This window comes from Bos grunniens, chromosome 3, assembly GCF_055505025.1.
Source record: "Bos grunniens cultivar Pamir isolate PY7600 chromosome 3, Bosgru_T2T1.0, whole genome shotgun sequence".
In the NCBI taxonomy this organism is placed as follows: domain Eukaryota; kingdom Metazoa; phylum Chordata; class Mammalia; order Artiodactyla; family Bovidae; genus Bos; species Bos grunniens.
In genome coordinates, this window is record NC_141167.1 from 95,184,790 (window position 1) to 95,212,209 (window position 27,420).

General features: G+C 42.9%; 1 protein-coding gene across 2 annotated transcripts in view; it reads left to right on the plus strand.

Moving 5' to 3' along the window:
• Positions 1 to 26,705, plus strand: part of CD101 (CD101 molecule) — a 37,870-nt gene extending 11,165 nt beyond the window's left edge. The window contains exons 4-9 of one of the 2 annotated variants that reach the window (XM_086392071.1): positions 2,400 to 2,786; positions 7,047 to 7,430; positions 8,137 to 8,541; positions 11,663 to 12,073; positions 15,599 to 15,994; positions 24,413 to 26,705. In XM_086392071.1, coding sequence (XP_086248197.1) covers positions 2,400 to 2,786; positions 7,047 to 7,430; positions 8,137 to 8,541; positions 11,663 to 12,073; positions 15,599 to 15,994; positions 24,413 to 24,648 — 2,219 coding nt within the window. In that variant the 3' untranslated portion in view covers positions 24,649 to 26,705. The remainder of the gene's footprint in view (positions 1 to 2,399; positions 2,787 to 7,046; positions 7,431 to 8,136; positions 8,542 to 11,662; positions 12,074 to 15,598; positions 15,995 to 24,412) is intronic. The other variant, XM_086392072.1, reaches the window with a different exon arrangement.
• The last annotated feature ends 715 nt before the right edge of the window (positions 26,706 to 27,420 follow it).

Here is a 27,420-nt window from a genome sequence, read left to right on the forward strand (position 1 = left end):
CCATTTTTCGTTTCCACAGTCTTTCTGTGTCTGGCTTATTTCACATAGCAAAATGTCCTCCAGGTTGATCCATGTTTTTGAAAACAGTAAGATTTCCTTTTTTCTCATGGCTTAATAATAGTCCATTGTGTATATATACATTTTCTTCGTCCATGTATCCTTTGGCAGTCACTTGCGTTGTTTCCATATCTTGGATATTATGAGTAATGAACATAGTGCAGTATCTCTTTGAGACACCGTGTCGTTTCCTTTGGATATGTACCCTGACGTGGGGATTGCTGGGTTATGTGGTAGTTCTACTTTTAGTTTTTGAGGAACCTCCACACCGTTTTCAATAATGATCATACCAATTTACATTCCTACTAACAGTATACAAAGGTTCTTTTTTCTTCTCCATCCTCACCAACACTTGCTATCTTTTGTCTCTTGATGACAGCCATTCTAACAGATGTGACGTGATATCTTGTGGCTTCAATTTGCATTTCCCTGGTGATTAGTGATAAGCATCTTCCTTTCCATATTTTTAGCCATTTATATGTCTTCTTTTGAGAATATCTAGTCAGATCCTTTTTCATTTTTATGTCAACTTATTTGGAATTTTTTGCTATTAATGTGTATGAGTTTCTTATACATTTTGAATAGCAACCTCTTTTTGAATACATGGTTTGCAAATAATTTCTCCCATTTTATAGATTGTCTCCTCACTCTGCTGATTGTTTCTTTTGTGTACAGAATCTTTTTGCTTTGATGCAATTCTACTTGTCTATTTTTGCTTTTGTTGCCTGTGCCTCTGGGGTCATATCCAGAAAATCATGGCCCAAACTAATGTCAGGAAGGTTTTCCTTCTATTTTCTTTTCTTTTTTCCTTTGGCCATGTTGCATGACATGTGGGATCTTAGCTCCCTGACCAGGGGTCGAACCCATGCCCCCTGCAGTAGAAGCACAGAGCCTGAACCACTGGACCACCAAGGAAGTCCCCCTTTTTATTTTCTTCTAGTAGTTTTTCAATTTCAGGTCTTGGGTTTAAATCTTCCATTCATTTTGAGTTTATTTTTTTTAATATGCTGTGAGATAGGGGTCCAGCTTTATTCTTCTGCATATGGATATCCAGTTGGTTCAACACCATTTATTGAAGAGACTATCTTTTCCCTGTTGTGTGTTCTTGGCACCCTTATTGAAGATTAATTGACAAAGATTCATGAATTTATTTCTGGGTTCTCTATCCTGTTTCATTGGTTTATATGTCTTTATGCCAGTATCATAGTTTTGATTACTGTAGCTTTGTAATGCATTTTGAAAACAGGTAATGTGAAGCCTACAGCTCTTGCTCAAAATTCTTTGGCCAGTCAAGGTCTTTTGTGGTTCTATATGAATTTCAGAATTGTTTTTATCTATTTCAAAATGCTATTAGAATTTTGACAGGGATTGCAATGAATCTGTAGATTGCTTTGGGTGATATGAGCATTTTAATAATATTAATTTTTCTAACCCATGAACATGGGGTATCTTTTCATTTATTTCTTTCATCTTCAGTTTCTTTCGTCAGTGTTCTACAGTTTTCATTGTACATCTCTTTCACCTCTTGGTTAAATTTATCCTTAAGTATTTTCTTCTTTTTGATACTATTGTAAATGGGATTATTTTCTGAATTTTTTTTTGATAGTTTACTGTTAATGTATAGAGCTGCAACTGATTTTTTTCATGTGTTGATTTTGTACGCTGCAGCTTTTCTTAAATTCTTTATTAGTTTAACAGCTTCTTGGTGGAGTTTGGTGGGTTTTTTCTTTTTTTCTTTTGGTTCCTATATGTAAGAACATGTCATCTGCCAACAGTGAGTCTTTCTTTTTTTCCAATGTAGATGCTTTTAATTTCTTTTTCTGTCTAATTGCTCTGGCTACGACTTCCAATACCATGTTGAATAGAAGTGGTGAGAGTGATCATCCTTGTCTTATTCTTGATATTAGATGAAAAGCTTTCCGTTTTCCACTATTAAGTGCGATGTTAGCTGTGGATTTGCCATATATCACATATGCTTTTAACTTAGGAAAATTCCACTGGATATTCTCAGCCAAAAATGAGAGCAAGAAATCACAATTTACATCAGTTCAACATAGTATAAAATATTTTATTTTAAAAGATACATTACTATGTACTTTACACATCCATGCATTCATCTTGCTTAATAGTATTGCATTTAGAAAATCACATGTGTTGTTCTTTCTAGATAATTTAAAAAATAGTCAAGGGCATTTTGATTCTAGGCATTTCTTTGGCATCTCTGATCCCCCACATTAAATTCAATCCCTGTACTATCCTGATAGGAGATAGCATCGCTCTCTGGTATTAAAGGGATAGGTGCAGTGACCTCTCTAAATATCTGCCTTGCTTTTGTTTCCTAGTGAGAGATTTTCAAGTCAACATTAGAGCTGAGAGCACAGTACATGAAGGAAAATCCTTAGAACTGGTTTGCCTGGTCATGGGCGGTGGCCAGGACCCACACCTTCAGGCCACTTGGTTCTTCAATGATGTTGAAATGGCCCACATTGATGCTGGCGGAGTTCTGGATCTGAAGAAAGATTACCAAGAAAGAGCAAGTCAAGGACAGCTCCAGGTTTCAAAGTTAAGCCCCAAGTCTTTCTCTCTCAAGATCTTCTCTGTGGGCCCAGAGAATGAAGGTGCATACAGATGTGTAGTGGCAGAGGTGACAAGAGCTCAGATGGGCTCCTGGCAGGTGCTTCAGAAAAAACAATCACCAGACAGCTTTGTGCGCCTTTGGAAACAAGCAGGTATGTGAATTCGGGGCCAGACACGGTTGGGCTGCATTTTGATGTCCTCCTTTTTGAGTACTGGATACCTTCATGGACACGGGAGGTCTCCTGAAGTCAGGTATCAATCAGGTCACTCTGAGGTGGAGTGGAATAAAGGGAAGCACCCAAACTAGCTGAAAACCTGGGAGCTTCCCAGGTGGTTTAGTGGGTAAAGAATCCGTCTGCAGTGCAGGAAACCCAGGAGACTCAGGTTTGATCCCTGGGTTGGGAAGATCCCCTATAGGAGGAAATGGCAAGCCACTCTAGTATTCTTCTCTGAAAATCCCATGGACAGAGGAGCCTGGTGGGCTACAGTCCATGGGGTCACAAAGAGTTGGACACAACTAAAGTGATTGAGCACGCACCCATATAGCTGAAGACCTGAGTCCTACTCCTGAGCCAATAAACAGGCTGTGACCATGAACACTCCATGTACTTCACTTCACTAATTCTCAGCTTCCTCAGTTGTAAGATAATCTAATTTCACTGTCTTTAAGTCCCTTCTTGCCATCTTAGATTCTTGATTCTATTTGCTATTATTTCTGATTGGTGTGTTGGGTTTTCTTTCAGCCGAGAATACCTGCATTCATGAAGCCCCTGTCTCCTTGTGTGTGTGTGTATTTTGAGTTGATTAAGGGAAAAGAGCTTATACTTGCCTCTTTCCTGAGAAATAAACACCCACATTACCCCCTCTACTTTTTCAACATCTTTCAGGTGTCTTTCATCAGTTCTCTGTGTTCTTAACCTGATACAGGGAACAATACTTAGTCTTAATTCTGCATCCACCCATGACACAGAGTAAGAAAAGAAGCAGCAAGAGTGGGCAGACTCTATTGCCTACATGTTGCTGTGATGTGGTGAGATGCCTATCTGACCCAGATAGGCTGGGTCTGATTATCTGGAAGGCCATCCAGCTCCTGTTAAGTTTCTGAAGGCTGCATGACCTTAAGCATGTTTGAATAATCAGTTCTTTTTGTGTGGAGAGAAAACTGATAAATCCACAAGCAATACTATGATTTTCTGGGCTGAGTATTAAATTCAAAGTCTAGGAAGATGAATTGCCCCAAAGCAAAAACCAAAAAAATAAATAACAAACCCAAAATGAAGATGTCCTTGTTGTACTCGCTTATTGGAGGCATCTCCATAGACACAAACACTTCCATGCTCTTCTCCATCACCCCATTTGCTTGGAGTGGAGATGCACAGCTTTGGCCTAGATTGGCGAGCCAGGAAGTGTGTTGGTGTTAGTTTTTACACTAAACATTTGGTCTTTCTTGTTAGGATTCAGAAAAAACTATGTAGGCGTGTTTACATATTTACACAGAGCTAAATCTCAACCTTGTGTATCCATCTCCACTGGAGCAGAACTGTAAACCTTTCATAAACTCAGGACATAGGAATCTGTGCCAGAGGGACCAAAAGGTGTGCTTTGGGGCACACAGATCACACGCCTATCAAGTAGGTGGTCTGCCCAAGCCGAAAATAATACTCTGTGCAGGCTGGAGTCCAACCTGTTTCTTTTTATGGAAAAACAGAAAAAGTTAGTAGCAGATTTATTAAAGACCCTATTGAGCACTTGGTTTTGAAACTCAAACCATTACTTGAGTATGAGCAGTTTCATCATCCCGTGAATGTTTTAAACAGCAGAGGGTACTTCCCTACCACTATGCAGGCGCGCCTCACCCATGCCTGGTGAGTGTGTCACTTCTGACTCGGAGACAGCAATGACCACAATAAAGTAAGGAAACCACAGTTTTTTTTAAAAAACTGAAACTGCTCCAAACCTATCATAATGGTTATATTTGAATAGTAAGATTATGACTAACAATTTCCCCTATAATTTTGAAACTTTAGTTATGAGTCTATTTTTAACTTCAAAAAAAAAAAAAGTGTAATAATGCCTCTAATACCCCAAATTTGGAAGCAAGTTTTATATAAATATATGTTATGTTATATACATATATATATAATAGGTAGATATATATTAATCTATTTGTGGACATTAGCCTTCTTTCTGTCTTGGTAACATATGTTCATCCATAAAGCTGTTAAAGACAGAATTCTTCTTCAGCAGAGAAGATCAGTTTGCAAATTCATTTAGATCCTATTAAGATTTCAAATGCCAGTTCTGTTTTGTTTTCCTGGAAATTCCCTGGTGGTTCAGTGATTAGGACTCCATGCTCTCACTGCTGAGGGCCCAGTTTATCCCTGATCAGGGAACTAAGATCCCACGAGTCTAGAAAATATAAAATTTTTAAAAATCTTTTAATTTTCCTTTTCTGACTTTGAACACCTCTGCTCTCACGAAGGGACTGTCACTACACACTAATGCTAGTAGCTGTCTTTTGCTGGGAACTTTTCCTTGCCAGCCAGGTAAGCCCTTTGCACGTGCCATTCACTTAGTCTTCTCACAGTGCAAAAGTGAGGTGCTATTATTACCCCCTTTCCTTTACAGGAAAGGAAATTGAGGCTCAGAGAGGTTCACTTTGTTGTCCAGGGTAATTCTATAATAACTCCAGGGACCTTGGCCTTAAGCTTGAGGCTGGGCTGCCTAGGATGCATGAGCTTGAGGGATCTTTGCATTGCCCGCAAAGCACCCAGGACAAGGCCTCGCACAGGAAGTATCTGTTGAAAGGAAGTCCACATTTCTGATCATCTTGAATTTTCCATCTGGGAGCCGGACTTACATTTACTGTTTTACACTGTAGTTCAGGTATAGGAAGGATGTCCCTTCAACCAACAATATATATGAGTGAATATATGATTTGAAAAAAAGAAATGTATATATATGTGTGTGTGTATAGGTGTGTGTATATATATATATTTTAAAAATACTTAAGGGGGAAGTATATCTGTATTTGTAGTATATATATTTATATATACATACATTTTCCCCCAAATAATTTTTTAAAATAAGACATTTTTAATTAAAAAAATTTTTTTATTGGAGTTTAGTTGCTTTACAATTTTGTGCTAATTTCTGCTAATTAACAGAAAAGCTAATCAGCTATACATATACATATATATATACATATTAGCATATTAGCAGAAAAGCTAATAATCAGAAAAGCTAACCAGCTATACATATACACATAACCCCTTTTGTCACCACGGAGCATTGAGTAGAGTTCTCTGTGCCCCAACAGAGGTCCTTGTTAGTTATCTGTTTTATACATAGCAGAGTATATATGTCAATCCCAGTCTCCCAATTCATCCTACCCCTTGTATCCCCTCTTGGTGTCCATATGCTTGTTCTCTACATATGTGTGTTTGTTTCTGCTTTGCAAATAGATTCATCTGTACTATTTTTCTAGACTCCACGTATATGCATTAATACACAGTATTTGTTTTTCAACTTCTGACTTTCTTCATTCTGTATGACAGCTCTGGGTCCATCCAAGTCTCGGCAAGTGGCACAATTTCATTCCTTTTTATGGCTGAGTGACATTACGTTGTATATATGTGCCACATGTGCTTCACCCATTTCTCTGTTAATGGACATTTAGGTTGCTTCCATGTCTTGCCTGTTGTAAATGGTGCTGCAATGAGCATTGGGGTGCATGTATCTTTTGTAATTATGGTTTTCTCTGGTATGTGCCCAGGAGTGGGATTTCTGAGTCATACAGTAGTTCTATTTTCAGTTTTTAAGGAACCTCCATACTGTTCTCCATAGGGTCTGTATCAATTTATATTCCTACCACCAGTGTAAGAGGATTCTCTTTTCTCCACGCCCTCTTCAAGTAATTGCTTTTTAATGGCAGTATTTTGAACAGAAATATAATTAACAGTACTTCTTCACTGTTCAGATACATACTAATTAGGGAAAGATAAGTAAGGAGAGGAAGGTCATTTTTAACTGTGAAAGTCTGAATTCTAGAAAACTAAACATTGAAATAAACACAGCTTCATTACTTTCAGTCTCATACACCAACTCTAATTAATTTAACAAAATAATACCATGTGTTTTCCCAACTAGATGTGCCTAAGGAACAAATCACTAAAACTTAGGGCAAACTGTAAATTGTTTACATGTAAATTAGTTCTTCTGGTGTTCTTTCTGCCATTTCTACTATTTAAGTGTTGATTAAATCTTTTATTCTGGGGGATGGTGCAAGAGTGAACAATTTGATTGGATTTGTCACAAAGTAGTCAAGTCTTAATTAATGAGAGTTCACTGTTTTTTAGAAAACTTTTCATTTACTCGAAATATCTTTTTCTTCTAAAACCTGTAATCCACAGCAAGAAATGTGGTCGTGTCTACCAAGAACCGGCAGCAAGCAGTGTGGGAAGGAGAGGCATTAACCCTTCTCTGCAAGGCAGATGGAGCTGAGAATCTCCTGACTGTGGCCTGGTGGCATGTCCCACAAAACCAGACACAGCCGGTGTTTGTGGCTGGCATGGAGCAGGATGGCACCGTGAAGCTGGGTGCTTCCTATGCAGAACTCGATAACCTCAGAAATGCAAGGCTGGAGAAAATGGACTGGGCCACCTTCCAACTTGAGATTGCCTCCACCACCCTCACAGACAGTGGCATGTACGAGTGCAGAGTGTCTGAGAGGACCGGGAGCCAGGCCAGAAACCAGAGCTGGACTCAGAAGTTGTCGATCACTGTAAAGCCCCTTGGTAAGTGTCAGGGAAAGCCTTTGCTGAACTTGCATATCATCAGTATCTTCCTTCTGTAGTGGGATGCCGTGGAATTTGATTGCATGTCATCCTGAATCCTCTAGTTACAGTACGTATACCCCAGAATACAGAGCAGAGTCTCTGGTTACCATGTCTGCCAACTGGTCTCTAAAGTTTACTCATTTTTATAAAGATGGTCTTTAGGGTGCAACTTATTGTTGTTATTCAAGGCTAAGAACAAAATCGTATCATTTGGAGTAGACTTAGGAAAGAGATATGCCAAGCGAAGCGGACCCTCATACCTTCAGGCTTCTGATAGCTGCAGCCTGGGATTGCGGAATCTCCCTTGCAAGTGTAGAACAGGGATAGCGCGCCCAGCAGTAGGGTAAGGGAAGGAGGCCGGCCAGCAGGGCTGGGGCGCGCCCCACCCCCTCAGTAGCAGCTGTCTAAGCAGTGGACTGGGGAAACACTGCCTGTTTGTTGTCTCTGCTGAGAACACTCTTACAAGAGGGTCAACTTTAGAAAACTGAGGTCAGAATTCAGGACGGCCTGTACTGTGAATCAATTTCTAGCCCCAAATATTTGATACTCCCAGTGTATGAACACATGGTTCAGTGTGAAGAGGTAATGACTAGGAAAACTTAGAAGCACTGTACCTTGATTTGATAAACATGTTAGGAATCGTGTTTTGTGTTTCTGCCCACAGAGTCAAGTTTACAAGTTAGTCTGATGAGCCGTCTACCACAAGTGAAATTAACCAACACCTTTGACCTGTCCTGCATAGTGAGGGTTGGCTACTCTGACCTCAAGGTTCCACTCACCGTGACATGGCTGTTCCAGCCCCCCAGATCTCGAGCCTTTGATCTGCTTCTTCAAATCACCCACAATGGCACTATTGAATGGGGGAGGGGCCTACCGCAGTTCCAGAGGAAGACGAAGATTTCACAGTCTTCATTTCATTCTCGGCTCCTAATCCACGATGCCACTGAGGAAGAAGCAGGAGTTTATCAGTGTAAAGTAGAAGTGTATGACAGAAATTCTCTGCACACAAACAGTCCTGTGAGGGCTTCTGCCTCCTCTCACCCACTAAGGATCACTGTCACTTTACCAGGTTAACACTACTTGAAATTAATTCCGCTTTTTTAAAAAACATTCTTCCCATTTAGGGAAAGTTGTGGAATTAAAGCATAAAATACTTTCTCCCCATGTATGTACTATAAGTAAGTACAATATATAAGTGATATCCAGGAAGCGGGGTAGGGATAGATTAGGAATTTGGTATTAACAGATTTAATGGACATGACAAACTCTGGGAGATGGTGAGGGACAGGGAAGCGGTCGATGGGGTCACAAAGAGGCGGACACGACTTAGTGAATGAACGACAACAACGTTAACAGATGCTCACTAGTATATGTAAAGTGGATAAGCAACAAGGACCTGCTGTATAGCCCAGGGAACTATATTCGATAGCTTAGAGTAACTTATAATGGAAAAGAATCTGAAAAAGAACATAGAAATCACTTTGCTGTACTCCTGAAACATTGTAAATCAACTATATTTCAATTAAAAGAAAATTAACCAGAAACAAAAACATACCCCCCACCCACACACACATACAGACACACACATGCAAAGTGATCTAGGTTAACATTGAGCTGATATGCACAAAATGGCCACACTGGTTTTTAAAACATTGGAATACTTCCACACTAATAATAACTGTTGCCCTTTCCTCCTTTCCTGTAAGTCCCCACCACTCAGCAACTGGACACCGCATGGCACAGCAGGGGGCCTCCAGGATCGGCTCCAGTGCTGGGGCATTCTTTCAGATTGGTCCCTGCCTGTGCCTGGCCAGTCATTAAATGTTTAGAATGTCTCTCCTAGTGGTATGGATAATGCAAATTCCATTCAATACACTTAGCCATTCATTTTGATATGTTAATGTATAAGAATTAGAGAATTTGTGATTATAGTCAACATAATTTACCTTGTCAATTGGTAATAGAGCATAGAGATGAAAAGTAAGACACAATTTACAAATTCTGCTGTGCCAGTATCTTCTTTCCTGATTCCCATCCTCTTAAGGTGGAGTGTTCAAGAGCCTTTGACATCACTTAGATCTAATGAGAACTTAATCTGTCCAAGCCTACTGACTCCATGGGTAAATTGCTGATGTGCAATTTAAAGATGGTGACATGTTTCTAGTGCAGTGCCTGACAAACCAAGCAGATGCTCAAACATGTTAATCATCATTCTCTCAGCTACTGAGCAATAGTTTTGGTTATAGTAGTCATCTCCTTGTTGATTAACTCATGCCTTAATTTACTTGTCTTTTCTGATGTATTTCAAATTGTTGGTTCAATCCTTTCTTCTTAAAACTTCTTTTTCCATGGCCTTGTGACACAAGATTTTCTTGGTTTCCTTCCTAGCCCTCTCTTGGCGCCTTCTCATTCTCTTTTGCAGAGTCCTCTTCTCGCACTGACTCAGCCCTTTGGGCTTCATTCTCAACTTTGTCTCTTCTCATTCTATACAGTCTCCCAAAGTAGGTTTATTCCTACCCAGGGATTTATGCTATGTATTGACAACTCCCAAGTTCACTATCTTGAATGACTTCTCTTCTGATCTCCAGACTCATGCAATTGCCTTCAAGACGTGTCTACACTCAATATGTCAGAACATAAATACACCATTATCATCCTGCCAAAGCTACTCCTCTGACATCGTTCTCTATGTCCCCACCATCCATCAGTGATCCAAGCAAGAAACCTGAGTCATCCACTACTCCTCCACATCCAACTCATGTTCAAACTCGCGTTACATAGCAGGCAAGGTCCTTTGTGATCTGGTACATTTATGTCTTCCCAGCACCATCTCTTTCCACTTTCCATCTTGAATTTGAGCTTCAGCCACACTGAATCACTTGCAGTTCCTCCAATACGCTATGCTCTCTCTCATTTTTAGTCTTTGTTCGAGTTGCTTCTTTTGCATGGAATTCCTTTACCTCTTCTCCATCAGCTTAATTCCTATTAACCCTTAAGACTTAGCTTAGAGATATCTCCTCCAGGAAGCCTCACTCCCATATTTGGGTTATACAATCCTGCTGTGTGCTCTGATAGAGCTCTTTTGCAGACTTCTGTCCTGCTTGGGTGACACAATCCTATAATCTCTCAGCCTCTGTCCCAGTACTAGTCTCTCCCTCTAGGCAGAAACTGAGGGGAGGGATCCACAGAGCCTGGAATAGTCTGGCACATAAAATAGTATGCATTAATAAATGTTTGTTGAAGGAGGAATAAAGAGACCTACTGGCAGCATCAGTAAGCAGCCACAAAAGTATAATCTGCGATGTCAGCAAGAAGATAAGAATAAGATTTAGAAGCCAGGTTTTGCCATTCATCTTTCTGACAAAGCAGAAAAGCTCTGGGGTTAAAGGATAGTTGACTCCATATCCATACAATGTTCCCAGAGTTGAGTGACTGCAAAGAGACATTCAGTTTTAATAGTGAACATACAGCTTTCTCTTGTTTACCCATGTCTGCAGACAGGTACAACTAGACTTGGGCAAATTATGGGTCAAGGAGTATTCTGGATAGCAAACACCCAGACAAAGCATCCAAGGGCCACTTTCTCTCAATTTGATTTATGAAATGCTATAAAAGAGAAAATGTCTGTGCCTAAATATTAAAGAATTTTCTTTTTAAAAATTTTATTTTATACTGGAATATAGTTCATTAATAATGTTGTGTTAGTTTCTGGTATACAGCAAAGTGATTCAGTTTTATATGTATATGTTCTTTTCCTGTATGATTTATTATAGGATGTTGAATATAGTTCCTTGGGCTATACAGTAGGTCCTTTTTGGTTATCTAATATTGAAGCATTTTCATGTGGGAGAGATTGGCTTTCTGGCTTGATACTTCCTCCCTCCCCTCCCCATTCCACTCTCAGGGCAGGGTAGAACTAGGACCAGTGGGTGGAAATTATGAAAAAGTAAGATTCAACTTGATATTGGAAAGAATTCTCAAGTGGCAGCATATCCAAAGATGGAATGGGTGCTTTGTTAGTGAGTTGTTCAGAGGCTGAATGAGCAGTTAGTGGGGCTACTAAAGAGAGAATTCACACAGCTGATGGATCTAGGAGCTGTGGCCTTAGTTGACCTCTAATGTTCCTTCTACCTTCAAGTTCTATTTTCTAGCAAAGTAACAAAAGTAATTGTACTGTTCTTCTCATTTAGAGAGCAAACTGAAGGTGAATTCAAGCAGTCAAGTCCAAGAGATTTCCATCAATTCCAACACGGACATAGAGTGTAGCGTCCTGTCCCAATCCCCTGGAAACCTTCGGTTGGTCGTGACTTGGTACTTCTCTCCCATTTCCACTGATGCACCCTGGCTGAGGATCCTGGAAGTGGACCAAAACCACGTAGTAAAATATGGGGATGAATTTCAGACCACACGGAGAAAACAAAAATTCCACGCTGAGAAAGTTTCCCAAGACTTGTTTCAGCTACACATTCTGAATGTGGAAGACAGTGATCAGGGCAGATATCGCTGTGCTGTGGAGGAATGGCTCTGGTCTACAAATAGCACTTGGCACAAGCTTGGAGGACAGACATCAGGTCTCACAGAATTGAAACTCAGGCCCACAGGTAAACCTTGCAAGTGTATTCTCTAGCATCTTTCTGTAGAATGACCCCCTTCTCTTGGGCAGCTGTTCTATGGGATGATAATATGCAGCTGAAAATATGACCTAGAGTCATAGGAATAGTGGCCACCAGCACAGTGACTGCAGGACGGAATAGCCCATCAGAGGAGGTAGGGGTCATTTCCGGTGAGTCAGTCTGAGATATGGAGAAGTTTAGATGGGAACAAGATCCCTTTGAATGGTTGGCTTCTCAGCCTGGCAGCCTGGTCTAGGCAGCTACCCAGGGTATCGTATCTCCAGCTCTCTATAATAACAAGCTGTGTCATTCCAGTGGGGCTCTACCGTAATTTGGCAGAGAAAGAGTAATACAAAGCATATTTCTCCCACTGTGAACAGAAACTGTACAACTCTATAGGGATGTGTAGAGAGATTGCTTTTCAACATTCGGCCGCCTCAACATAAGGCAAATAAGAGTAGTTAACTGTTGGAATGGCTTACTGAGGGCATCTCCTCCCCCTCAGGAGATCTTTGAAAATGAAATAGAAGTTCCATTCATTTGCATTTGTCCAAGAGTGCTGTGGTCTAAATGTGGGCAGGGTTGATTAGGTCTGTTGGCATTAGTTAGGTCACCTCCAATGTTGATAAAAATTAAATGAATGTCACATCTAAGGTTCGGGAACTGGCCGAGATCCAAAAGCACAATGCAAATAAGTTAATCTAGTTTGGCACTTAAAATTCTATTTTCAATGTAACATCAAAAAATAAGATTATAATGAACATTGCTTTGTGTTAGGCAATTAGGGCTCCAAAGATAAATAAGGCAGAGTCTTAAGGAGCTCACAGTCAGTTGGGAGCAGTAGGGGCAAAATAGTAGCTGAGTGCGAGGGTCTCTTCCTTCTGCTCTGGCTCCCCTTCTCCATGCCCTTCAGGCCCTTCTTCTTCTCCCTGCTCAATGTGAGTGTTCCTCAGGGACACATGAACCCATTTTTATTCTTACTCTCTGCTCCCTTCAGAACCTCCTAAACACTGCCTGGGTTCCAGCTACCACCTTCAGTGAAACAAGCTCTAAGTTTTTTACGCTTAGCCCCCATCTCCTGAACTCCAGGCCTTTCCACTCAATTGCCTGTTGCACATTTCTACTTGGCTGCCCCAAAGACCCTCACACTCCACTTGTTCCAAATCATCCTTATGTCCCGTATTATGATACTGTCTATCATCTGGGCCATCTCACAAGGCTTTCTATTGTTGCTGCTCAGTCCCACAAGGCTTAGGCCCACTCAATTCTCCATCTGTGTGGCTGGCATCCCTTTCTTCCAATTGTCCAGGCTGAATCTTGATAATGCGTGCCCACCTCTTTAAAAAGTGCACACCAAGGGACCTGCCTGGTGGTTCGGTGAATAAAACTTTGCCTTCCAATGCAGGACGTGTGGGTTCCACCCCTGGTCAGGTAACTAAGATCCCATATGCCTCCTGGCCAAAAAATCAAAACATATAACAGAAGCAATATCATAACAAATTCAATAAAGGCTTTAAAAGTGGCCCACATTAAAAAAATCTTGGAAAAAAAAAAACAAATTGCACACCATTTCTTAGCTGGAGCCAGTGCTTCCTGTTCAGAAATGAGGAACCAGTGTTGTCCAATCTTTTAGTCTATCAAGAAATGCCTGAGCTCTTTTTTTGGTGGCATCACCCATTTTGAGACTGTCCATAATGAATTCAAATTCTTTTAAAATACTGAAGATGTCAAATAAAACATTACTGTGGTCTGGGTGTGGCTGGCTGGGGGTAGCTAGCTGGTTACCCTGGTGTAGGAAGTAAGGTAAGGAAGAGGCCCCAGGGAAAGATACTGAGGATTGGTCAGAGCTGTAGGAGGGGGCGGGGATGTTTTCTCTGAAATCAAAGGATTTCGGAAGAAAATTGGTTTTGGTGACAAAGACTGCAGAGAGAACAGAAAATCCTGGAGGGTCTCCTGAGTTGGGAAATTGCACCTTTACCGGGAGGGAACCTTGGCCAGAGCATAGTGATGGGATTGGAAAGCTGATGGCAATAAGTTAGAGAGTAATTTGATGTGAGGAAGCAGACACAGTATCATGTAAACTAATATTTCACACACTTCTCTACAAAGAGGAGAGAGTAAAGATGTAACTAGAAAAGAATCTAGGAGCAGACACAGTTAATCTTTTAAAGATAGACCAATAAATATGTTTGTAGTACAGCTGAAAATTTAGCACATACTCATTGGAAAAGGGGGCTTCCTAGGTGGCGCTAGTGGTAAAGAACCCACTTGCCAATGCAGGAGACATATGAGATTCAGGTTTGATCCCTGGGTCAGGAAAATCCTCTGGAGAAGGAAATGGCAACCCACTCTAGTATTCTTGCCTGGAGAATCCCATGGACAGAGAAGCCTGGTGGATTACAGACCATGGGGTCACAAAAGAGTCAGACATGACTAAAGTGACTTAGCAAGCACATTGGAAAAGACTCTGATGCTGGGAGAGATTGAAGGCAAAAAGAGAAAGGGGCAACAGAGGATGATATGGTTAGATAGTATCACAGACTCAGTGGACATGAATTTGAGCAAACTCCAAGAGACAGTAGAGGACAGAGGAGACAGGCATGCTATAGTCTACGGGGTCACAAAGAGTTGGACAAGACTTAGTGACTGAACAACATAATTTCTTTATTTTGTTTGTGACTGCTCTAGACTTCCTTCCAAGTCCTCACCTGCTGGTTAACAGGAGAACATTTCAAAAAAGCAAATGTCAAAATCTGTTAAAAAGTTAATCTAATCTAGTAATGTAAATAGTCTCCTTGAATAGTATTCTCTTTTAAAAAATATTTATTTGGCTGTTGTATTTTAGTTGCAGCACACAAGATCTTTTGTTGTGGCCTCAGTAGTTATAGCTCCTGGGCTTAGCTGCCCAGTGGTATGTGCGATATTAGTCTTCCCACCAGAGATTGAACCTGTGCCCCCTGCATCGCAAGATGAATTCTCAACCACTGGACCACCAGGGAAGTCCCTTGAGTGATATTCTAACACATGTGTGAAAATGTTCAGTCTCTCACCTAACCTCCTCTTTTCCTGTGTCCATACCTGAGGTTGATATCTAGGTATATGGGAAGAGGGTAATTTTCTAAGAAAAAGGGGTAGTGGTGGAATACAGGGCTTGAGGAGAGGACTAGAAGTTTCCAATGACCTTTCTGAGTAGCAAAAGGGAGAGCTGACGTGGGAGAAGTATTGATAAAAGCAGCAGGGCAGAGCTTCCCACAAACCTGGGTGGTTTTCAGTGACAGGGCCAGTGGACAAGGGGCGGGCTGAAGAATGAAAGTGGCTGGCTTGATTCACAGCAGAGAATGTTCTGGCAAATATGGAAGAAGGACAGGAGTCAAGGCAAAGTGTTAAAGATGAAGGACCTGATATCTAAAGGTTCTCAGACAGCATCACTTCAACGAGAAGTAGTTTTTTCAGGGGAGGTGTCCAATCTGAAGTCTGGCTTCCTCTCAAATTTACTGCCATTTTGTTTCCTAGGAAGTAAGGTACGCATCTCCAAAGGGTCCCGGACAGAAAATGCCTCTGAGCACAGTGAGGTAACCATCTGCTGCAGCCTGGAGGGTGCCATCAGCCCTGCCTCCCTGTTCTCTGTGATGTGGTACCGGCAGAGAGAAGATTCTGGAAGTAGGATGTTGGTGCACCTGCAGCATGATGGCTTGCTGGAATATGGTGAAGAGGGGCTCAGGTGGCGCCTGCATTCTTACCGCTCATCCGCTGCTGACTTTGTCCTGGCGCTACAGCGGGTGGAGATGAAGGATGCTGGAAAATACTGGTGCAAGGTGGCGGAGTGGCAGCTCCACGGCAACCCAAGCAAGTGGGTCAGCCAAGCATCAGACGAGTCACAGCCTGTGGTGCTCAGAGTGCTGCCTTCAGGTAACCAGAGGTTCATTGGCCACGGCTCGCAGTCAGGAGAATCTCTGTCTCTGCTCCTATGCTTTCCTGCCCTGCTATGTTTTGCTTCCTTTCCGGCTGAACACAATTTACAGAAAGAAAATGACTTCTCCATTTCTCTCAATAGTAACTCATTCAGACAGACAAGGTTACATGAGGTTTTGGCATGGACGTTTAAATGTCAAGGGCATCTGACCTCCTCCCCCACTTCCCCTCATAAACAAAAAAGCCATCAATATTGTATCCCTTTAAGTAACCAAATAATGTTTGAAGCAGACAGCTTTATCTCTTAGCTGACACTCCAATCTCAGAATACTGACCGGTGGTGAGAGTGGGGTGAGGAATAGTGACATGGTGACTTTGTCTGTAACCTTGTTCAACCAAAATCAGCTACATCTAAATGCTCCCTGAGTCAAAAACCAATCAAACAAACAAACAAAGTCTTTCTCAATGAATAAGTGCCAAGCTTCTTACTGATGTGCTCAACAAACTACCAGATCTTTGATCGTGATAGTCACTGGGTGTGCCTCGCCTAATTGCAGCTCGAAAGGCATCACAGGAGCAAGTATGCCCCATAGAACTTGTTTACAGGCTCTAGCAAAAGTGCAGGTATGTGAAGACCATTGGCCACAATGGTCTTCTCTGTGTGGACAGTCAATCTAGTCCGCTGAGCACTCAGCTTCAGGAGGCATGCAGAATAAGAGGTTGTGAAGGAGAAGGGTTCCTTCCAGCCAGTGCAGTGCCAAGCATATAACAGGCATTCATTAAGCAAAATTTCCTCCAGCCAGACCACTAAATCTTCCCAGGTGATCAATGAGCTGGTAGATGTCATAGTCTGCTCATCCTTTGAGCAACTTCTTTCTGGTGGGGTTTAAGGAGAAGGCGAGAGCTGAGCTATAGGTTGCACTTGCAGTAAGAGAGGATCACTGGAGAGGCAGGGGTGTGGTCTTGGTGCCCCACGCCAGGAAGAGCGCTGCTGCTAAGTCGCTTCAGTCGTGTCCGACTCTGTGCGACCCCAGGGACAGCAGTCCACCAGGCTCCCCCGTCCCTGGGATTCTCCAGGCAAGAACACTGGAGTGGGTTGCCATTTCCTTCTCCAGTGCATGAAAGTGAAAAGTGAAAGTGAAGTCTCTCAGTCGTGTCTGACTCTGAGCGACCCCATGGACTGCAGCCTACCAGGCTCCTCCATCCATGGGATTTTCCAGGCAGAAGTACTGGAGTGGGGTGCCATTGCCTTCTCCAGCCAGGAAGAGTAGAAAGCATCAATAAAGATGACCTCCTTACAGTGCCAGCTAGCTTTGGAGACAGACCATAGGTGGGAATGAGGGCTACTGAGAATGAATGGCATTGTCTCAGAGTAGTAATAGTTGCATCCCAGCCCCAGCAAGGCTTCTGGAGTGGAAATCAGAGTTATCTAACCTGTTCCCTGGAGTCCATCACTCCCTCTCCCTGACTATTCTTCATCAGGATTCTTTTGCCAAGTTTCCAAGCAGAATTGATTTTCCTATCAGCTTTTCTTCCATTCCAACAGTTGTAGGAAGTCCTTACCTTGAGCATATTCTGTAAACATTTTCCCACTGGAATTCCTGGGCTCTGTAGATTCAGCAGTTTGTATAGTAAAATAAATAGATAATAACTGTAAAAAGTATATATTCTATGACTAAAAAGCACATCTCTCCTGAGACAGATGGGATTGTTCACAGCATGTGTGTGTGTGTGTGTGTGTATACCGCTCATCTTTGTGGAATTCTTAGAAAGCAGGTGTAAGGTTTTTTAAAAAATGAACTCTGAAAAGAAAGCGTTACAAACCAAATGGTCTTTGTATTCTTCACCAGTGAAGGTGCTTAGAAGTCTGTGCCGTAAGAACCTGAGGGTTTTCATTGTAAGTATAGTTACGTGTTCCCAAGTCGATCTTTATAATACAGCATCTCACTTCCTCTACCTGACTGTTCCTTTCTGGTATTTGGGGAGACAGTGTGGGATAATAAAAATTCCAGCATTTGGAATCAGAGAAGCCTGGGCTCAAATTGTTGCTCTGTCATCTCCCTACTAGCTGTGAAGTCATCCCCTGGTTACTCAGCTTTCTCATAAAATGAGGGTCGTAATACAAATGCATATGAAGTATCTAGCAAGTCCCTGGCATGTTGTAAGTGCTTAACAAATGCTACCTCAGTTTCCCCTTATGCCTCCAGACATGCTAACACACACACACATCTACATTTGTATATTTCTATTTGTGTGGGAAGATATTTTAATTTGTTCAATAAATAACCGTATGAGATTCTAAGGGCACATAAAAAAATATATTATGAAGTCTGTTCCCACAGAGCTGAGGCTGGTAGGGGCAGGAGAATCCAACATAATAGGAGTCATGAATGAAGTAGTCTCAGGATACTAAGGAGGGAGCAGAGGCAGGGCTAGGTGGGGAGGGGGTCTTGGAATGTTCCCAGAGTATGGGGCCTGTACAAAGGAAAGCACAAATTTTGGGAAAAGGAAAGGATATGCAAGATGATCAGAGAAATTGTGGTAGGATGGCAAGAGAGGAGGCTCGGGAGATGGAAAGGGTACTGATGTCAAATGGGTCCTCTGTACAGAGCCAGGAAAGGTGAACTTTATCATGGAAGTTACAGAGTGTCATTGAACAAATTCAGGCAGGGTAGTGACATGTCAGATTTGCATTTTAGAAAGCTCCCCCTGGGAGCAATGTTAAAAGTGAATTGGAAGGGAGGCAGGCACAGACCTGGAAGAACTATTTGAAATTGACTGTAGGGGCCCAGGAGAGACGAGATGAAGGCCCACATGAAGTCAGTGCCCATGAGGGCTGAGAGGATAGCACTCGGCATTCCATATTAGGAAACGGCGTCTTCGGGATTTAGAGACTGATTATGTGTATGTGGCTTCCCCAGTGGCTCAGGAGTAAAGAACCTGCCCGCAAAGCAGGAGATGCAGGAGACGCAGTTCGATCCTGGGTTGGGAAGATCCCCTGGAGGAGGGCACGGCAACCCTCTCCAGTATTCTTACCTGGAGAATCCTGCGGACAGGAGCCTGACAGGCTATAGTGCGTGGGGTCGTGAAGAGTCGGACATGACTGAAGTGACTGAGCTCACATGCCTATGTGTGTATGTGGAGGGTGAATGAGCAGAAGAAGAGAATCAAGAATAAATACCAGGTTTCTGGTATAGTGGGGACAGTCACTAGATGAGGTAATATAAGAAAAGGATCTAAAGAAGATTAGTTCAATTTTGAGTAAGTTGGGCTGGAATTGAGTTTGGAGTACCAGTGTATTATCTAGGGAGATCTATCCAATAAACTTTGGAATTTCCAAGTGAGATCTCTGCCAGAGTTATAGATTAGAAATCAACTAATAGCCTATAATGATGCCCAAGGATGGACCCCTGAGGTACCACTATTTCTCAGGGGATTGCAGAAGAGAAGCCTGTGAAGGAGAACGGAAGGAGTAGCCAGAGACAGGAGAACTGGGGTTTGGTGGTATCACAGACACCAAAAGTGGAAGGGTATCAAGAAGAAAGGGAGAGCCAACAGATTCAGCTGGTTCAAGGAGATCAATTAAGACAAAAATAGGAAAATATCCTTTGGGTTTGACAACATAGGACAATCACAGAAAAGTAGTAAAATGAGACTGCAGGGAGAAAGTGGACACATCAAATCCAGCCCATGATTTTAAGAGCTTGTGTGTGTGTGTGTGTGTGTGTGGCTGCACTGGGTCTTCATTGAGGTTTATGGGCTTTCTCTAGTTGCGGTGCAAGGACTTCTTGTTGCAGTGTGTGGACTTAGTTGCGCTACGGCATATGGGATCTTAGTTCCCCAACCAGGGATCAAACTCATGTCCCCTGCATTGGAAGGTGGGTTCTTAACCATGGGACTACCAGGAAAGTCCTTCAAGAGCTTTGACGTGAAGGGAGAGAAGACAAAAACAAAAGGCAAGAGGTTCACTGAAGCTTTGCTTTGTTCTGTTTTGGTTTGAAGTTAGTAGGGAGTTGAGCATGTTTATATTCTAGAGAGAAAAGAGCCATTGGAGAATCAGAAGAGGAAGTTTAGAAGAGAGTGGATAAGACTGACAGTCCAACATCTTGAGTGAATTTATACCACCTCCTGATTGGATTTCTCCTTCATGTTATCTGTCCCTGGTCAACACTCACTAATCCTTCACCAACCAACTCAACTGCTACATTCTCAGTGACTTACTTTTGTCTCTTAGTCATCACACTTGTTTGACATCCATCATCAGGGCCAGACAGTACCTTCTGGGAAGGCAGAGACTGAGTGTCTTGTTCTCAGCCCCAGCACAGTGCCTGGCACACAGAAGATGCTCAAATACACTTACTGAATCAGTATAGCTGCCCTCCTGGTCAGGACCAGCTCTGTATGTTAATGAAGTTCAGGTCAAATGCAATAGGCTACCAGTTCTCGCTTCTCAAATGGTTTTCTACCATCTCTGTTTGTCAATACTGGGTTGGGTTAGTTTGGGGCTACTTAATAAAACCATGAAGCATGTGACTCCTGCGAAGGCAGAAAATGGAGAAGTGTTTCCCTGGTGGATCTCATCTTGCATTTTTCTCTCCATCTTACTTTCTTAGCTATGACTAAGCCAGCGCAGGGGCTAACAACTACCTGAGTTGTTTTGTATCTCATTCAAGAGAATTCTCTGATTAATTAATAGGCAAGGTTATAAGGCTTTCTGGGTGCTGGATTATTTGTAGTAGTATGGTGTTTGTTACTATTTCCCAGCTTTTGGGTGGTAAGGATATGTTTAGAAAGCAAGTCCTCATAGGAGACTTGAGCCCCTATCACACTGACGTTTCTGGAGAGGACGTGTCATTTATCAATGCTACTCTGGTGCTTTCAATAAGGCCTGGCACATAGCGCTCAGTTCAACAAATGCCTGATGAAAGAATGGGCAAGCGAGTCTTAATGGAGTTGAAACCAATGCTGTCAGGGGCTCATTTATTCTGGGATGTACTTGTATCACATTACCTAATCTTGCCTTCCGTTCTTGGCAGGAGCCACCTCTCCCACATGGCCACACCTGGCATGTCAGTTGCCCAAGGGTGGGTTGGGGTTGAGGGGGAGTTGCTAGTCCCCTCATTATCCTCTGCCTTTCTCCTCCAAAGTCTGTATGCATGTGTGCATGCTAAGTTGCTTCAGTTGTGTCCGACTCTTTGCGACGCTATGGACTGTAGCCTGCCAGGCTCCTCTGTCCTTGGGATTCTCCAAACAATAATACTAGAGTGGGTTGTCAGGCCCTCCTCCAGGGGATCTTCCCAACCCAGGGATAGAACCTGTGTCTCTTACATCTCCTGCATTGGCTGGCTAGTTCTTTACCACTAGCCCACCGGGGAAGCCCAAAGTCAGTATACCTGGGGTAGTATCAGACAAGAACACTCCTCATGCTATGCTTGGCTGCAAGGTGGAAACAAGTTATGAACTAAACCCTGTGATGAAGCATTCTCATTACACTTCTGGCTCTGCCTCACAGGCCTTGTGCTTGGAGCACGGGTCATTTACTAGGATTGCTTCAAAACGCCAAACCTTAATGGTTCTGAATGTCACTACTGCTCATCCAGATATGGGTGAGAGGCAGATGGTGGGAACAGTGACTGTGGGACCCAGAGCAAGTGCTCCCCTCCCAGGAGAGGTCATCTAGAAGCACTGGAGCTGACAGCTTCTAGCTGTGGGCCAATTCAGCTCTGTGAGGGGTCTGTTTTGTCGTCCTTGGATGACAGGTTGCTTGAAGTCAAGCAGCCTCCTCCCCATTTATATAGTCAGGCCCTCTGGCAGTCCCTTCATGCTGAAGGTTAGAGTCTCAGTGGCAGAAAAATCCAAGAGCCAAGTTTCTTTCCACCTTCTCTGCGCCCGCCCTGTCTCCCCATCAGCATGCCACCATCCTAGCAACAGTGACACATGGGCGCCGTGGGACTCTTACCTCCCAATTCTCTGCTTCCCATGATTGGAAAAGGAAGCCAGAGTCTCACAAGTAATCATTTGACTCTCAACTGAATGTCTCCCTGCCTTGGGGACAGAGAGATTAGAGATTTGAGGAAGAGGCTTGGGCTGTGGAAGGACAGAGCCAAGCCTGCGGCCCTCTTTTCTGCCTGGTCTCCTGGGGAAAATTTGCTTGTGATTTTCCTAACTTTGTTAGTAGCTTTCTAGCTGATATTTATTCTTTGTTGATTCAACAAATGTGCCAAGCGCTGTTTAATGCTTTACTAAGCATTATCTCATTATAACTCTGGAAATTATTATCCTCATTTGATTGACAAGGAAACTAATGATTAGAAAGAGAGGATAAGTAATGTATCCAAAGTCAATAATGGTAAGTTGTAGAGTCATAATTTGAACCCAACTATCTTTGAGACAAAGATACTCAACCCTGACTCCCTACATGAGTAGCGTGAAGTAGCAAGGTCAGAACTCCTGCTCACTGGTCTCTATAACACCATTCTTTTTGAACATTGCATTCTGTACCTTTTTCTTAACCATATGCTTTCAAATGTATTCAGATAAGACCTAGAAGAATCATTATAGGAGGGCCTTGGAGAGAAGAGTCAGGAAGGATGTGGAAAGGAGTGAGAAAGAATTCAAAATCTAGCTTTATCATTGCCCACTCTTTCAAAAACAAAAGCCAGATTTAGGGTGGAGAATATAAATGAGGCCAGAGAAAAGCCAAGGAATAAACCCTTGTAGCTCCTTGCCAGCCCTGTGCAAAGCTGCCAGCCTTATGTTTAGAGATGATCTGTATTCTGGGGAACATCATGGCAGTGACCCCTGACTTGCTGTGTGTGCAAATCACTCATGCAATTATCTCATTCTTTAATCTCCACTGATGACCTGTGAACAAAGAGCTACACAGGAGGAAAAGATGCGTAAGACTTGGGCCTTCTCCTCTGGAAGTTTGCAAATGCAGGAGCTGTACCCAGGTTAAGATTCTTTCTTGACTTCCCACAAAGAGACGTTCTTCAAGGTACAAAATGTATTAGCAATGCCAAAAATGGAATTCTTGCAGCATGAGGTTGGTCACAAGGACATCTCAACCTGTTGTCCTCATCTGGAAGCATCTGTAATCCCATGAATCCTATTTTTTACCTCTGAAGAAGAAAGTGCTTAGGTCATTGCAATTTTCCAATAAAAGCACAGCTACCATTAACATCAGATTTTTCAGAACAGCCCTGATTTTGAATATCCTGTTGTAAATAAACGTAGTTGGAAGACTGCATTTAATAGTTGGTGTCTCTTTAAGCATGTGTCTTTCTGCACCAAGAGACTAAATCCCTATCCTTTGACTAGTAACTCAGGGCACTGCTTCCTAGAGCCTATGGTGTTGGCAGTCCGCTCGCCTTTGCTTTCCTGGTTGCAGGGCCAGGAACCCCTCGGGGCTGCTGGTGCGTGCTCTGCGTGTCTGTGTGCTGATAGCACTTCCCCGCGGGCTGCAGCTGCCAGATGCTTCAGCATGCCTTTGTATAGTAGCCTTTGCCCATGAGGTTGCAGGCCAGCCAGTTTAATTCAGATCAGTAAGCATTATCAAGGCACATGTGCTAGGCACTGCAGGGGCTATAGAAGCAAAGGACACTGTGAGACCTACTGGAGTAACTGTGATGACAAAGATGGTTAAAAGGGCATGAAAGAAGTCTAAACAAAGGTATATGTGAGAAGAGGATGGAAAGAAGAGAAAAACTGTGCCTGAGGCAAGGTGGGACGGCCAATGTGATGGACAGTGAGGCCGGCAGGACCCAGAGGCTATAGGATATGATAGATGGAGGATATGATAGGGGAGCAGAGAGCTCACAGGTAGAGGCAACAGTAAAGGGAGAGGTGAAGGGGCTGAATGGGGTTGAGGCGGGGCTGCCAGGGGATGAGAGGCCAATTTGGAGATTCAGGAAGGCATGGTGCTTCTCATTTGTGGGTGCTCTTGTTATATAAGGATAGTGTAGAATGTGTGTGTGTGTGTGCTCGCCTGTGTGTGTGTTTCAGAAGCAGCCAGTGGGAATAACTCAGTTAAAAATTCAGGATCAGCAACAGAGTTGGGAACGAGGGTTGAATTATAGATATCTTTTCTGAGGAAAGAAGATTAAAGGAGAGGTTTTCTTTTTTGTTTTGTTTTCATTTCTGACTGTTAGTTTTAAGTAGGTCATCAGAACCTCTGGTGGTTGGAAATTGCTGGGTGAGGGGGAGTCGGGCTGGAAGAAGCCGCCCTAGAGCCCTCTTCTCCCAACTCCCTTTCCTTGGCTCCTCGAGTGTGATTTAAGGGGCCCCCTGCTATCTGGCCCCGTTATTTTTACATATATTTTCCTGTAACAATAAATCCCAGAAGTGTTTATAATTGATGAGTACAAATAAGCTGGAGACTAATGATTCTCTTTATTTTCTTCCTTTTTGGTACAGAGCCCACGCTTCCTTCCAGGATCTGCTCGTCAGCACCTTTAGTCTATATCCTATTCATCTGCCCCTTCGTCATACTCCTCTTTCTGCTCATGTCCCTCCTCTGCCTGTACTGTAAAGCTAAGAAGTTGTCAGCTCTGCGTCTAAGCATGCAGAAAGAACAGAGCCTCTGGGTGAACTTGAAAGAGGCTGGAGGCAGGACCACAAACAGGATGGGAGATGACGATGAAGACAGCTGAATCCTGAGAGGTGCCCACAAAGAGGAAAGACTGGAACTGGACTGCCCAAGATAGGCGCGCCCCTCGGTTCTGTCCTTCTCTGAGTCTGTGGCCTGGGGTAAAGTACCTAGGACTCAGAGGGAACATGTATTGAACGTGTTTGTGGTTCCAGAAACAGTTAAGTGTTTCTTTGTATTTCATCTAATCACCCCCTTGCATCCCCTACAGGAGCTAGGTCTTACATTTGCCACACCTCCCAAGGCTTAGGCTCCTCATCCGGAAGACCTGTAAGGAGAAGAGTACCTCCCTCACTCAGTTGCTGGGGATGAAGTGAGATCCTATGGCAGACTCCAGGGCCATGCTTCTTTTGCCTTGCTCTCTTAGGTCACTGATTATCTGGAGAATACTCAGCGGTCCAGCCCCCCTGGCTCTAGGTGATCTTTGCCTCCAGATCAGAGGCATAGGAAAGGACCAGAAGCCAGCAAGGCAAGAAAAGTTGGAAATGTGCCCTTCATTCACATCAAATGTGCCTCCCAAACAGACTGTGACAACCTTGAAGACAGAAATCCCATCTTCTCCTCCACCCCATCGCCATCTCTTCTCTAAAAGCTACTCACAAACAAGCTCGGCATAGTAGGTTCATAATCAATATGGGTTCCTTAATGAAATGATCAAGTATTTTGTAGCCTTTCTTTCTTTTTTTTTCCTCCATAAGACTTAGTAAGTCATTGGTAAAAAAAAAAAAAAAAAATTTTTTTTAATTTTTGCAACAGTGCTCCAGTCAGCTCCCCAAGGCCTCAAATTCCCTTTCCTCCCACACCCAAAGGTCCATCTGGCTTCTGGCTCTTCTTAGCCAAAGGCCTTATTTTCCTTGACCTGACAGCACCGAGTAGCTGGAAAAGGGGCTGTGGTAGGTATTTGAGGGCAGAGGGTTAACAGTGCTTCTCTCCTGCCCTGCTCTGGCAGGGACTAGGAGCTCCGGGGAAGTAGTGGGTCAAACTGGCTCCTCTGCGTCCTCTATTCTCAGCCAGGAAAATCAGGGGCTGGGGGATGGGGAGTGTCATGGCTGATGACTTTCAAACACCATCCCCTAAGAGATATCAACTGTCCCCACTGAGCCTGAGGTCCCCTCACCTTTGTTTCAAAAGCTGCTCAGGCCCTGTTGTAGCCAGAATTGGAAATCAATCAGTGCCACCTAACAGACTTGAGAAAACACGTCTATTTATTAGCTATGTGACCAACAGGGTTGCTCTAACACTCGTTAATTTGGATTTCCAAGGAGAGCAATTTATTTTTAATTATTTTATCAGGCACACACGTCTTCTCCAAACATAATTAGTTCCTTTGCAAGGGGATTATGGGTGACTATGAGAACTCCCATTGCAGACCTACAGGGTCCTTGAATCCATCTTCCATTGTAGCCCTATTTGAAATATTCCAAATATATTCTTAAACAGGTCAGTGCATTTATTTCTTCTCTCTCAGGTGAAGGGAACAATGTTTTCCAAAAACAAAGCTAAATGTTAAGATATCTTAGAAAGTGTGATGCCTTCCGTACCCCCCCCCATTTCTTCCCAGAAACCTTTATTTTAATTAGATATTGAAGGGAAAGAGTGGAATGGAGCTCCATCAGAGAATCAGAGTAGATTCTAGTGCTGCCCCTGCTCGGGTACCCTTTTCCCCAAACACTGTTCTCCCTCATTACCTGAATACTGCTTTTCAGCTCTCAGCTCAAACAGCAGTTCTTGACATTTGAATTCAGCACAGAGATTGCACAGAACACACACTCAGATATCCAACTGCTCCCCCTGGAGCAGATTTATTGAACAGTGAGCACTTCCTGGGTGTGAAGATTGCTGTTGTGACTTGGGGAGACGTAGCCCCGTCCCCCTGGGGTGATCACCTTGTTTTGTTCTGGACGCTCTGCTTTCCTGAATGGGGGCTGGAGCACATTAGATTTTCTAAGAAGTCACATCATGCTGTTTGGCCCACAGTAGTTTTCTGGCAGCTAAAACCTGAGTGTCCTCTTTTTACCTTTCTGAACTTTTTTAGAATAAAATTTGTTTTTATCCAATTCAGTAGGCATTTTATATGGAATCTCTCTGATTATGGGCTTGTTCTTTTTAGTTTTTTAGACTCCACAGAGATCTTTACTTTAACTCAATGACTTCAACTTTTTTATGTCACCACTTCCAGCTTCTTGTGTCAGTAAATCCTCCTTGGCAATGGGACAATCCTCTACCTCAGGAGTTGGCTACCTGTAGCCCACAGGCCAGAAACAGACCCACCGCCTGTTTTTATAAATGTAATTTGTTGGAATACAGACGCTCTTGTTTGCCTACATATTATCTATGGCTGCTGAAACGATATAAAGTAGTTGCCACAGTAACCTAAATTGTTTACTATCTGACCCTTCATGGAAAAAACTGGCCACTCCCTGCTCTCTTTCAGTAGTTTATGTTCTATCTTAGCCATGTATTATGTTCCTAGGAAGCTTGATTTGAGCAATTATATCTGTCTCTGTTATACAGCTGATGACTTTAATAAATAATTTTAGGCTCTCCGGATTGGTGTCTAGTCCAAGTAGTTCTGAAGCATGAATCCTTTCCTGCACATTCCCACTGAAGATGAGAAACACATCACCCTGAGGTATTCCACACCATCCTAAATTGCAGGATGAGATGACACAGAGAGGAATAAGGCATGAATACATTCCTTTTGGTATTTTCAGTCTCTTGAGACATGTATGGAAACAACTGATTCATGGCAGAAGGTGAATGCCATTGGTACAAA